Source organism: Sorex araneus, chromosome 1 (assembly GCF_027595985.1).
Source record: "Sorex araneus isolate mSorAra2 chromosome 1, mSorAra2.pri, whole genome shotgun sequence".
NCBI classification, from domain to species: domain Eukaryota; kingdom Metazoa; phylum Chordata; class Mammalia; order Eulipotyphla; family Soricidae; genus Sorex; species Sorex araneus.
In genome coordinates, this window is record NC_073302.1 from 175706941 (window position 1) to 175721247 (window position 14307).

Here is a 14307-nt window from a genome sequence, read left to right on the forward strand (position 1 = left end):
AACCCAGAGTCTCACAGGTGCAAGACATGCCTTTTCCCACTGACCCACACTCCCAGAAGGAGGAAATAATTTTTTTGGTGCAGGGGGAGGGGTACACGGAAGAAGGGAAAGGAACAAGCATTTTCATAGAAGTTGTGTTTTTAAAATAATGATCGTATTGGGCCCAAGAGATAGTACAGTAGGTAAGGAGCTTGCCTTGCACACAGCCAACCAGGGTTAGATCCCCAGCATCCCTTACAGCCCCCCAAGCACCACCAGGAGAAATGATTGTATCATCTTCATTTGACCTGAATGCTCTTTACAGAGCATGCAGTGTCTTTCCAAATCTAGCACAGATTTTATATAGAACATAACATAATGTTATTGCATGTAACATATATTAGCTATAGCAGTTGGAAGGGTGCAGAGGTACTTGAAGCCCTGAGTTCCAAGGCCTTAACTCCTAATTCTGGCGTGTTCACGGTGAAATGGTGAGTGACATGGAAACGGGCCTGAGCACACCTTGAATGGAAGAGAGCAACTGCCGTCACTGCCGTCTGCATGGGTGAGACTGGAGCCATGCTTACATACATCCAGGGAGAGGACAGACAAACCACAAGAACCCAGATGGCCACACCAACAGAGATGACAGCCCAGGAAGAAGTGGGCACACCTGCTGACCTGGCCCTTTCAGTGTCATTCATCCATTCTCTTTGATGAATCGTCACTGTACACACAGTGAAGCAGCTGAGTCCACACAGGGGCCCCCGGGGCCTGTGGAGCCCCTCTCTGCTCTCCCACCTGCAATCTCCTCTTCCTCTGAGTCAGCTGCCTGAGAGAGCATCAGGTGTACAAGGAGAAGAGAAGTGCCAGCCAGCTGTACTGTTCCTTGGAGTCAGCCAAGAAGCATGGGCCCCTGCCCAGAGAAGCAACTCAGAGGGTGGGGCATGCTTGTGGCCCTCCGTGGGGCACGTTCACCCTCCACCCCAGTCCACAGAGCCCCATGGCCCCGCAGCACGGCTTGAACACCAGGAGCGGTACTGGGCGTCAGGCACTGTGTGGAGGGCCCCCAAAAATGCAAATCAATAAAAATTTAAAGCACTGCATTTCCCCAAGAGTTGGGAGGTGCTAAATGTACTGTGTGTGGCCAGCAGCACATGTGAGAAGCTCTGGGGCTGTTCTGGACATCCTGAAGGGAGCAAAGGGCACCTGAAGCAGGGGTAGCAGACAGCCGAGGAGGGGAGCAGCAGGGCCTGCTTCTGCTCCATGCACGACACTGGCTGAAATGCGCCTGGGCCTCTGAAAGGCAGCACTTGCTGGCCATCGCCAGGGCCTGGTGCTGTGTGGAACCACCCCTGCTCAGGCCTCCGAATCCCCTGCACTGCAGCAGACGCTCTGAGGGAGACAGCAGAATTTTCCAAAAACATTTAAAAAAGGAAATTCATAATGATCCAAGGCAAAGAAAGGAGACAGCTTCTCTACAGAGCGACAGGCGTGAAGACTCATCCCACTGTTACCAAATGCCCACCAGACGTTTCTGAATTAAAGAACTCTTCAGTGTGTTTTCATCTGACAGACACAGATCAATGCTTGAAATGACACATTGGTGGGGTGTGAAATCACGTAGGTGCAGGGAATATTTTTAATGAATCCTGTCACTGTCACTGTCACTTTTTTAATGAAATCAAACAATAAAACAGGCAATAATGTAGATTGTTGGTGATAAAGATTAACACTGCCTGAAAAGTGTTTTGAGTATATAAAATGTGTATTTTGTGTATGTCTCGCTATCTAAATTCATTGGTTTCTAAGCAATAACACACCTAGCAAGGAATCTTATAGAAATACGCCTCTCCCCACCAACATATTCCCCCTCAGAGTAGGCTCACTCACCCGCCTGCTCAACTGGTCCACAACTAAATCTCGTGGACACAACCGTCCCCCACCCCATTCCCTGGCTGAAATTCTGGGGCACCCTCGGGAGGTGGCCGGCCAAGTCCCCACCCTACCAAAGCCCCAGCCCCAGCCACGCCTAGAGCCCAACCCTACGGCTTCACTCAAACTCTCTGCAGAGACACCACACCATGAATGATCCCAGCTACTGTCAGCAGCCGGGTCGTCTCATCAGCCCCGTGCTACAGATCATGTATGTGGCCAGGAGACACCTCCAAGCTCTACAATACTGACAGCCTAGCAGGAGCACACCAGGTCAGAGGTGAAAGTGGCCTAGGCCATCCAAACACAGCCAACAGAGAACACCAGCACAGGAGGCCCCGCTAGCAACACACAGCTCAGTAAATCCTCAGACTCAACAACCCTGGGGTGAGGGACAATATTTTGCACAAATTTTCTTTGACTGAGTACTTTTGTTAATTCCATTAACCATTAGGTTGTAACAAGCAATATAAAATAAATTATCGTGTGCCTGCTAAGGGGGCAGGCTAGAGAGGTGGTTTGGAAAATGGTGGAGGGAGGGTCACTCTGGTGGGGGGCTCGATGTTGGAACCCAGAAAGCCCTTGTCAATTCTATTAAGAACAACTGTGTAAACTACAGTATTTAAATAAAGTACTTTATTTTACAAAATAAATATGCCTCTGTAAGTTCTTCTTTTATTATTGAGGAGAGAATTAGGAGATGGGCCAGGATGTTGAGAGATACTAAAGTAATTATAAGAATATTTAAAAAATGAATGATTCTAAACAACAACACATACTTCTTTTGTTATGATTATTTTTCCTACGTTTGTATGTCCCTTAGTTTGTATGTTTAGTAGCACATCTTTCTTTTTATAAATTCTTAAAATCTTGTACACTCAAGGTAGGAAAGAACCGAAACCTAACTCTGGGCTCGCTGGGAGCCAAGCCCGCCCCAGCAGAGCAGCCACCCCTCTCTCTCTGCAAGGGGCAGGAGCTTCTGCCTTAGCGAAGCCTTTCCCAGCACCATCTCTCACAACACTGGGCAAAGAACCAACAGCTCTCGAGGACATGCCACCCCAAATGGGCATGGCCACTGCCATTTTCAGTAAGAACGAATTTTGTCGTGTGTCATGAGTTTTGGAAACCCTCTGGAGAACTATAAAGTCATTTTCAAATGCAGCTTTAGAAAAATTAAATTTCCTAGAACTCTTACAGAACATCCTCACGCCCATCTCCAGCTTTTTCCCCACCCTCAAAAAGACAGTTTTTACATTTGTCAGTCTTTGTAGCTACCTGTGGGTCAGTGCTATCAGCCACTATAGTCTTGGGAACTGAGTTCTGGAATCCCCAAACACTGCCCTAAAAAACCCAAATTAGAACATCTTGAAATCAGGAGTCACTGGTTTAGAGCAGGATGACAGCTCACAATTCACTTAATCTAAAGGGGATTGTCGACACCCTGGAATTAGCCACCATGGCACCCACCAACACCAAGACTTATTCTTTGAATGTATCTTAATAACAATTGTTACAGTTAAGAAGGAATTAATTGTTTGGTACTTGCAGACAAATTTGTTCCTGGTTGGGTAAAGTCTTGTAGTTAATTGACTTAAGATCAATTTTTTCACTAGTTCAAGAAAGAAGGGTTTTGCCACTCAGTCAATTACTTAATTATAATTTTATTGCATTCTCTGATTTTATAAAATCTTAGTCACTGCATCTGTAACACGGCTTGCTTTATGTCTTAGTTCACTCTGCTGAAAAAAACAACGGCTGATATGAAGTGATATTTCTCCTCTGAACTCTAAGCATGCACTTCACCAACACTGCCACCTACAGAGAACTTAATATATGTGAAAAAGGGAAAAGCAGAGAAGTATAAAATGTTAGCCTTTTTGTCAAAATAAGTGTTCTTGATTTTTAAAGTAATCAGATGACAATACAGCAGATTAAGAGTTTGGTGTTGCATGTCTTGCAAAATATAACACCATCCTTTGTTTTTAAAATAAACTTCAAATTCATTAGGTTTCTCACTTTGAATATTACCATCTTACATATGTCTGAAGTTTTCTGTTTTGTTTTTGTTTTTGTTTTTTTACCGTGACAGGAATCAAACCTAGGGCATCACATGCAAAGCCCTGAGCCACATACCCAGCCCTATCCTACACATGCATATAATTTTAAAGTTCTTTTTCTTTTTCCTACCCACATTACATGGCGTGGTATTTTTTTTCTCACACATTCCCATGCCTTACGCGCTATACTAAAGGAAATTCTTAAATATCCTGATGGTGAAGACTGAGGGATGATGAGTCTGACCCAGTTTGTGACATCTGGGGCAAATGTTGCTGAGAAAGCAGTTAGATTTGGCGGGGGGACAGTCCCCAAATCACCAGCAGGCACTTCCTCTTGTAGGTGGCAGTTTCTAAAGCACCGAGTAACCATTTCTGAACATTAGCTCTTGAATCAGAAGTTTATGCATCTCCAGTACATTATACAGTCATTGCAGGTTTCAAATCCTACAGAAGTCATGGATTGAACACTGCCTACTAGCAAAACAGACATCAGCAAATCCTCAGTTAAACGTCAAAAATGGGTAAAAACCAGATGCTTGTGTAGACTTTATTCAGCACTTGGATATTTCTAAATAACTTGAAATGGTGGCAATCTGCTATTTTTTTTTCTGAAGTTCTGCCCTTCTTACCTACTTCCTATCTGCAGTAGGAGCGGCAAACTGAGGCAAGGCAGGCCTGCACCTTTCGAGAAACACCAGCACAGTTGATAGCTAAACTCTCTTCAGCAAGGCACAATGGCAAATGGAATCACACAGAAGCTTCAGCTGCCAACAGTCAGAACTGCATTTGCTCTATAAAGGGGTGTAATACCAGTATTGAAAATAAGTCCCCTTGCACACCACAGAGGTACAAAGGGGAGGAAGAAAAAGAAAGAAAAATTGTTTCCAGCGGATAAAACATGAGAACATATGGCGTCATTATCCTGGTAAAAATGCTATCTGGCTTTTTCACCTCCTCTGCTACCTCAGAGGAAGGAGAGGAGTATCTGCAACCCCAGGAGAACGGCGTTATGCTTCCAGGATCCGAACAGATCACCCTGCACACAGGGACAGCAGAAGTCTTCTCACTGACCACCAGTGCTCTCGCTCTCGCTCTCTCTTTCTCTCTCTCTCTCTCTTTTTCTCTCTCTGTCTCTCTAGGTCTGTCTCCCTCTCCCTCCCCCACCTTTCAACTTTCTTAAATGATTCATCCCCTCCTCAGCCTACTGCAGGGAAGCTGCTATTGAAGTTTCATTGCTAGCGCCACTTGCTTCTGCCCCATGCGACCAGCTAATTCCACCCTGAGTTCCAGGTGCCCAACAAACCAGACCAAGAGGACCCAGAGAGCCAGGGGCAGGGAGCGACATCTGGACAGGGCTCCCCTGCACAGTTGTTCAGCAAGGGAGCGCTGGAGAGGAGGAAGAGGAGGAAGAGTAGGGGAATAAGAAAAAGAAGAGGAAAACGAAGATGAAGAAGAGGAGAAGGAAAAAGAGGAAGGGGGAAATTATGAGAAATACGAGACGGAGGAAGAGGAAGAAGAAGAAAATAAAGATGAGGAGGAAGATGTAGCTGTGTAGGAGGAAGAGGAGGGAGATGTAGATGATAATGAGGAGGAGGAAGATGAGGAGGAAGAGGAGGAAGATGAAGAGGAGGAGGAGGATGAAAAGGAGGAAGAGGAGGAAAATGAAGAGGAGGAAGTGGAGGAGGAGGAGGAGGAGGAAAAGAAATAGGAGGAAGATGGGGAAACAGAGGAGGGGAAAGAGGAGGCAATGGGGGAGGGAGGGGCGGGCCGCGGGGGTCCCTGGGCGGTGAAGCCTGTTGTGCCCCGTGGGCAGAGTCCGGCGCCCCCCGCCTTACCGTCCCAGCTCCGCCTCCACCTCGAAGAAATCGCTGAGCGCGTCCCGGTTGGAACCGTCGATCCAGTAATCGGCGACGGGGCCGGTAGGGGCCGGGGACACGGTGGCGGTGGCCGACGGGCAGGTCGCGGCGGAGCACGAGGGCACCGTGACTTTGAGCATCTCGGCAGCGGGACTCCGGGAGCCGCCGCCAACGCGCGAGCCGGAGGGACGCCCGGGCCGCGCCAACGCACCCGCCTCGCCGCGCCTCGAGCGCCCAGCCGGCCCCGCGCCCACGCACCGGCCGAGGGATGCCCGGGCCGCGCGCACCGACGCACCGGCCGAGGGATGCCGGCCCCGCGCACCGGGACGCACCGGCCGAGGGATGCCCGGCCCGCGAGCACCGGGACGCACCGGCCGAGGGATGCCCGGGCCCCGAGCACCGCGATGCACCCGCCGAGGGATGCCGGGACGCTCGGGCCGAGGGATGCCCGGCCGCGCCGACGCACCCGCCGCGCCGCGAGCGCAGCACCGAGCCCCAGCCCGGGCGGCCGAGCGTGCGGGGCGGGCGCGGGAGGCGGGGTTGCTGCGGACGAGCGCGGCGCTCCGGGCGGCGCCTCCCCCGGCCCCGCGGCTCCGGATGCGGCGGCGGGGGCGGGGATGCGGCTTGGGGCGCAGGTGCCCCCGTGCCCAGAGCCGCCGCACCCGCCCACCGGTCCCAGTGCCCGGCGCCGGGCAGCTGCCGGGGGTCGCCGCGTCGGCCTGACTCACCTTTACGCGCAGGCCCGGCGAGAAGGGCGCGGTGCGGGCTGCCCCCCGCGCTCTGCCCCCCGCGCTCCCGCAAGGCCGGGTACCGCTGCAGTCAATCCTCCGGTCCGGGGGCAGCCGGAGGACAGCCTGCGGCAGGCCGACTTCTTCCCCCACCGAGCCATGGTCTGCCCATCCACCTCCCGCCGGCTCTCTAAGGACTGGCTGGTGGCGCAGCCTGGCCATTTCCAACCTGGGACTTGCCCTGCACCTCTTCCTTAGCAAGTTCCCCTTCTCCAAAACCTCAGGGAACACAGTCCAATATTGTTCTATTTCACTGGTTCGTCTCTTGCTCTTAAGCCTTTTCCTGATATTTTAGTGAATATGCCCCTCATTGAACCAATTAGTAACAGTATCCCGAGTTTACTAAAAATTGAGGATAAATCACAACTATTCCTTACTAGTAATTGAATAAATTGGTCACATGTTCCATTTACAAAGGACAAGAAAGCAAGCAAACAAGAAAGAAAGAAAAAGGGAAGGAAAGGAGTAAGAGACAGAGAGAGAAAGAGAGGGACCATGTCTATAAAGATCCATACCAATATACCAATTCAGTTAAGGGACAGATTATTTAGTATAAGATTGGAAAATGCTCATGATTTGCCATTTTCTGAAAAAAAGGATTCATTAATCTTTATGTTAGAAAAATCGAGTTAATGGAAAAGTAAGCCAGAAAAGTTTTCTAAAGTAAATGCCAGTTCTCAGGAAATAAACTCAGGTGGGTTGAGTTGAAATTGAGGTGAAATAGATTCAGGTGAATTGCAGTGACTGGCGAGCAGGGCGGAAGCCACCGCCTGCCCACTGTCTTCACATCTCTGAGACAGGCATGCTGGGGGCCTGGCCTGCGTTGAGCACAGCAAGTCTCTGGCGTTGAGAGAAAGGGCCAGCCTTTTGCCCTCCCGGCGGCAAGAACAGGAGAACATGCACCACTTCCATGTACAGAGTAACTGCACAGTTAGGTTTGCCTTCAATGTTGGCTTAATCGTTTCACAGCTATGCTTTGCTTACCTGCCTTTTGTAAATGCGCTATTACTTTTAGCTTAAAAATAAGGTATTTGGTTTAATAGTTGCTATTTATTTTTATTTAAAAATACAAGAGAAGAACCTCAGGAATGCTCCTAGGCAGAGCCTTGAGTTTGTTCTGTGGTGTCTCCCAGGTTACAACAGTTAAGATCCCCAGTGCCACGAGAAGGTGTGATCTCTGGCACATGACAACCACACTATACAAGCTCAGCAAGCACCTCAACCAAACATCATTTTGTGCCTGTGTGTGCCTGCGGGAGGGGTTGTCGGGGAGGTGGGGACACCTCTCCTGTGTTCAGGCCTCATTCCTGGCTCTGCACAAGGGATCACTCCCGGAGGTACTCAGGGAACCACTTATCGTGCTGGGTGTGGAATCCAGCTTGTGTCCTGCAGGGCAGGAGCCTTACCTACTGAGTATCTCTCCATCCCCACCACAGTTAATTTTTTTATGCCTGCTGATGATCACAAGCAAGTGAACAAACCTAGCTCGGCTAAGCACTGCAGCCAAAGTGTGTGAGATTGCCAGCCATTACAACACCAAAAGAGGCAATGCAAAGAGGGGGAAATGAAAAGGAAGGGGGAAGAGGAAAGGGGAGGAAGAGGAGGACAAGGGAAAGAAAGACTACTTAGAAAATAAATTTTCTAATTAATAAAAGGATTAAAATAAATATTATTTTCAAAATACAATAGGAATTGAATCCATGCAGTTTATCTTCTCTCCCTAAAAATAAAAATGTCACTAAAATGACCAAAAAATAAAGGTGTATATCCACAAAAGGAAAGGAGGAATAATACCAACTAAATCTTAGGCTAGCAGATGAACAAACAACTGGATAGGCCTGAAACACAGATTTGCACTGGGAAAATCAATAATAAATTTATTGATATGGAATTCCAGAAATGTTTCACTCTATTAGACTACCAAGTATTTGTATAGGTGGAGCAGAGAATAGCTCATTGAGTTGATGGACTTCTATGTTACATTCAGGTCTATAACATTTTTTCTCCTGCCATAAAACTCAGAAAACATTCTTCCCAAATCCTTGGAAAAGACTGTAGAGATTCTTAGCTTCAAAAAAGGTTTAACAAATGTGATACATGTTTTAGATCACAAGAACAATTGAACCCATATTGAAAAAAGGACTTTATGAAACTTGACATACAAGCAGGCTTTCAGGCCCATTAAGTCTCTCAGAATACTGGAGAGGGCTGGGGGGATGTTTGTATTGTATCTCAAGCCAAACATAAAATTGAGGATTCATTACTAAAGAACCAACCCACCTGGAAAGGGACACCTATGAACATACACTTTTAAGATTATGTACTCATTCCACCAACAAAAATTGTGTGTCTCTCTGAAACATGAATGGATGCTTCCATTTGGATTGGCAGAATCGCTGGTAATCTGGACTAGCACTCTTGCATTTAGTAATTTGAACCTCTGCACTATGTCTAAAAACAGCTCTGCAAATGTGTAAAAAAGCCAGCAAAATCAAAAACTAGAGCTGACACAGCAAGTCAGAGGAGTCCTCCCTGAGAGGTCAGCTGGTTTGCCTCTTCCCCTGGAGGTGTACCCCATGCAGTATAGAAACAGAATACAATGGGACTGTCAGAAACCTTGGCAGTAGAGAAGGAAAATCAAAATATGAAGGGACTATAGTGGAGAAATAAAATAATCTACACACTAACTACTCAAATACAACTATCTCTGAATACAGATTTTCTGGGGACCAACGGGTGGTGGTGGGGAGATCGAGGAACCCAAGAGAAAAAAAAAGCATATGGAGCTATAATTACAAGGTTGAAAAGTTGAGAAGAAATTTTAGTTATTGCTCACCACAGAGCTATGGACTGCATGAGTCCTACCAATTCAAAAATCTTCAGAAAAAGATAACAAAAACCAGAATTTCTTCAAAGAGATGCAAATACTGTACTTTATAATAAAAAGTGACTAGTAATATAGGAAAATGTGGAACAAAGTCAAAAGAAAACAAAATCAAAAGAAATAAACCCCAGTATGGATGCAGCTCTATATTTATAAACAAGAGATTTAAAACAGTTATAATAAATCCAGTCAAATAATTAAAGGAAAGTAATCATAGTGAAGGCAACAATGATAATTACCAAAGAAATAGAAACTAATGGAAAGAAATTATCAGAGGTACTGGAGAGGAAGCTCAGTGACCCGAGACGTGGGAGGCCCAGTTTGACCCCCAGCACATCATGGTACCTGAGCATCACTGGGATTGACCCGGAGCATCACTGGGTGTGCTCCTCCCAACACACACACACACACACACACACACACACACACACACACACACACACACACACACTGTCACTGTCATCCCTTTGCTCACCGATTTGTTTGAGCGGGCACCAGTAATGTCTCTCATTGAGAGACTTATTGTTATTTTTTTGGCATATCCAATACGCACGGGTAGCTTGCCAGGCTCTGCCTTGCGGGCTCAATACTCTCAGTAGCTTGCTGGGCTCTCCGAGAGGGGCGGAGGAATCGAACTCTGGTTGGCCGTGTGAAAGGCAAACGCCCAACCGCTGTATTATCGCTCCAGCCCCACCCCCCCCACACACACACAAACCATTTATGACTAGAAATTTTAAACCTGGACAAGAAAATTTTCTGAAATTTGAAAAAAAATTATTCAAATGGCTTATAGAGTGCAAATTGTTGGGTGAATGTTGGGTGGAGCTGAAGATAGACACATCTGGCTTTCAAATTCCCCCAGTGACCCTGACCTACAGCCTGCACCTTCTGAGCTCGCCTCCCAAACTGCATATGGGTTAACTTAAATGACACGGAGAATATGTTGAAAGAGAAGGTGTGTGACTTCCCAAGTCACAAAAGCATCTCAGAGTCTGCCTTGGTGTCGAGGACTGAGCATTCTAAGGAAAGCCAACTTCCTGGCATGGAGATTCTTAGACAGCCTCTGCAGAGACTCCTGGAGAGAGAAACCTGATCACAGCAAGGAGTGAGCCACAATGGGAACAGATGCCCTGGACACAATCACACCTTAAATCCCTGTGACACACCCCACACGACTGTACCTCCTAAGATACCTATGCAAAACCAAAGAAGAACTCAGAATATCAGATATTTTGAAATTCTGTGTCTCACAGAAACTGAGTTGTTTTAAGTCACAAAGTCTGGGTAATTTGTTATGCAGCAATAAAAACTAATTTAAAAATCCACATAACTATAATAATTATCTAATCTAGAGAACATAAAGAAAATACTGAAGAGATAAGCAAGTCCCAATGAATTATAGGGCAAAATTAAGATATATTACAGTAATATAAACATATAATATGTGATATATACATATTATCATGTTATTATATGTACATATTACATGTAATTGAAGGAAAAGTAGTGGAGCACAAAATATATTTAAGGAGTGTGATCCTGCACCCACAGAGATAGGCCAGTGGGTAGGTTGTTTGTCTTGCAAACACCAATCCCTGACACATAGTCCTCTGAGCCCACCAGGAGTGATCTCTAAATGCAGAGCCAAGAGTAAGCCCTGAGCACTGCTAGGTATGTCCCCCCCACCCCGCCTTGAGAAAGAAAAGAGAGAAAGAAACGTGGTCCTGAGGTAGCTCCATTGAGAGCAACTATCTTGCAGGCATGAGGTAAAAAAATCATTTCCAGCACCATGCCCCATTAGTGCCAGTGGGAGTCCTCATGACCAAGTGTGGGTCACCACAACCCAGCGTGCATGTTCTGAAGAGCACCACAACCACAGGTGTGTGACCCCCCCACACACACACACCACAACAATATCAACAGGAGAGGAAGGAGAAAGAGAATAAGAGGAAAATTAGACTATGGTGGAGGAATGTTGGTACTAGGGTCACGGGGATGGAGGTGAGGGGTAGCACATTTTGAAAGGGTGTGAGATTGGTCTTATAAACCAAGGTACTCACATAAGTTTTGTAAATGGTCCAATTTCATGGGGGCATCCTGATGTGATGTCCCCGAGCATTGCTGGTCTCAGGATGCTTTTGTGTTTCATAGATTCCTTTCAAGGAACAGCCAACTGTAGCTCCTTCAAAGGAAGCAGAAATCTGTCTTTGCCTCTCCACTTAGAATTCTTCCCTGAGATTCAGTATCTAAGAGTTACGACCAGTCTCACTTTGGCCCATTGGAAGCCAGGTGGGCCCCTTTCTCTGGCCTCCGGAAGCGCCTTCTCTCTGGTCTGTGCCAGCAGAAGCAACTCTGCTTTTTTCATGCAGCTCTACCCACGGCATTCATTTTCTAAATGGTGCGTATAAAATTATGCCTTGGGCACATGAAAAAATGCTCTTCATCACTAATCATCAGGGAGATGCAAATCAAAACAACCATGAGATACCACCTCACACCACAGAGAATGGCACACATCCAAAAGAACAAAAGCAACCGCTGTTGGAGAGGATGTGGGGAGAAAGGGACCCTTCTACACTGCTGGTTCAGCCACTTTGGAAAACAACATGGACGCTTCTCAAAAAATTAGAAATTGAGCTTCCATTTGATCCAGCAATACCATTTCTAGGAATATATCCTGGAGAAACAAAAAAGTATAGTCGAAATGACATCTGCACTTATATGTTCATTGCAGCACTGTTTACAATAGCCAGAATCTGGAAAAAACCGAGTGCCCTAGAACAGATGACTGGTTAAAGAAACTTTGGTACATCTATACAATGGAATACTATGCAGCTGTTAGAAAAGATGAAGTCATGAACTTTGCATATAAGTGGATCAACATGGAAAGTATCATGCTAAGTGAAATGAGCCAGAAAGAGAGGGACAGACATAGAAAGATTGCACTCATCCGCGGAATATAAAACAACAGAGTAAGAGACTAATACCCAAGAATAGTAGTATATAATACCAGGAGGTTGGCTCCATAGCTTGGAAGCTGGCTTCACACGCTGGGGGAAAGTCATCCCAGGGAAGACCAAGTAATATGTGATTGGAGATCCTGCGCAGGAAGGGAGATGCGTGCTGAAAGTAGACTAGAGACTGAACAGGATGACCACTCAATACCCCTATTGCAAACCACAACACCCAAAATGAAAGAGAGATATCAAATTGGAATGATCCACCACAGAGGCGGGGTGGGGTGGGGGGGACGGGATTGGGGAGTGGGAGGGATACTGAGTTCATTGGTGGTGGAGAATGGACACTGGTGGAGGGATGGGCTCTCAAACATTGCATGAGGGAAAAACAAGCATGAAAATGTGTGAATCTGTAACTGTACCCTCACTGTGACTCACTAATTAAAAGATAAATAAATTTAAATAATAATAAAATAGAGATCTAGAGGGTGAGGGAAGAAAGTCATGAATTTACACAATAATGTGATATTAAATAAGACCTCAATTATGCAATATTGTCAAAAATATAATGTTCGTAATTTAAAAAAAAAGAAATTGTGCCTTGGCCCATCAAACACCAGAGGCAGTGTTAGAAGCTGTACAGACCCTCTTACAGCCCCTCTCATCTGCCTTGTGATCACCAACTCTTATTCTCGAGGGCAATGCCAAGTAACACATCATGAAAGATCTTTCATTCCCTCACTTCCAACTCAACTCTCGAAACCCTGTAAGTTTGACATAGGACCAACGGTCAAAACATATTCAGTTTTTTCTTTTGTAAGTTGTACAAATAAAATAACAGCTAGTTACCAGCCCTTCACTTTAAGATGCCAGGTCCTTGCCACCTGTTTTTTTGTTTTTGTTGTTTGGCGCTCAGACAAAATCAAGAAAGCAAAGAACTGACCTACTGATCTGTCACAAGCATAATTTAAGAAATTGGAAAATGTCCCAAATTATGCCAAGAAGTAAAAGAAAAGAATTAAGTATTTTTATACTACATATTTTGAATGCTAGGTAAAATTTATATTATACATAGGTAAAAGCATGTATCATTACTACTCAGAAGTACAAAAATAGGAATACAAGTATTATTAGTAAAGACAAGGTAACTAAACTCTATTATTTAAAAGATCTTATATGGGGGCTGGAGCAATAGTACAGCAGGTAAGGAGTTTGCCTTGCACGCAGCCAACCCGGGTTCGATTCCCAGCATCCCATATGGTCCTCTGAGCACCGTCAGGGGTGATTCCTGGGTGCAGAGCCAGGAGTAACCCCTGTGCTTTGTCGGGTGTGACCCATAAAGGAAAAAAAAAGAAAAAAGAAAAGATCTTAGATGTCAGTAGCATCACAGAAGAATTCTACTAATTACAATAGCAGATAGTAAAAGAGTAGGGTACTTCCCCTGCACACAGCTGATGCCAGCATACACAGTCCGCAGAGCCCTGCCAGGAAGGGTCCCTGAGCACAGAACCAGGAGAAAACCTGAGCAGTTCCAGATGTGGCAAAAAAAAAAAGAAAAAATATATAACATATATGTTCTACCACATTTTAAATGATCCAATGCAGAGAAAAAGAACAATTTTTGAGTCATCCTGTGCGAACAGCAAGATTCTAACAAGAAAAGACAAACTGTGGGGCCAGAGCGAAGCACAGCGGGGAGGTCATTTGCCTTCCCAGGCTGGATCCCTGGCATCCCATATGGTCCCCTGAGTGCCACCAGGAGTAATTCCTGAGTACAGAGCCAGGAGTATCACTGAGCAGATCCTGAGCAGCACTGGATGTGACTGACCCAAAATGCCCCCCAAAAAATGT

General features: G+C 46.0%; 1 protein-coding gene across 1 annotated transcript in view; it reads right to left on the bottom strand.

Annotated features, from left to right (window-relative positions):
• The window catches only part of CAMK4 (calcium/calmodulin dependent protein kinase IV), a 250063-nt gene extending 243683 nt beyond the window's left edge, over positions 1-6380 (bottom strand). The window contains exon 1 of the mRNA XM_004615785.2: positions 5807-6380. Coding sequence (XP_004615842.2) covers positions 5807-5967 — 161 coding nt within the window. The 5' untranslated portion in view covers positions 5968-6380. The remainder of the gene's footprint in view (positions 1-5806) is intronic.
• Positions 6381-14307: the final 7927 nt, after the last annotated feature.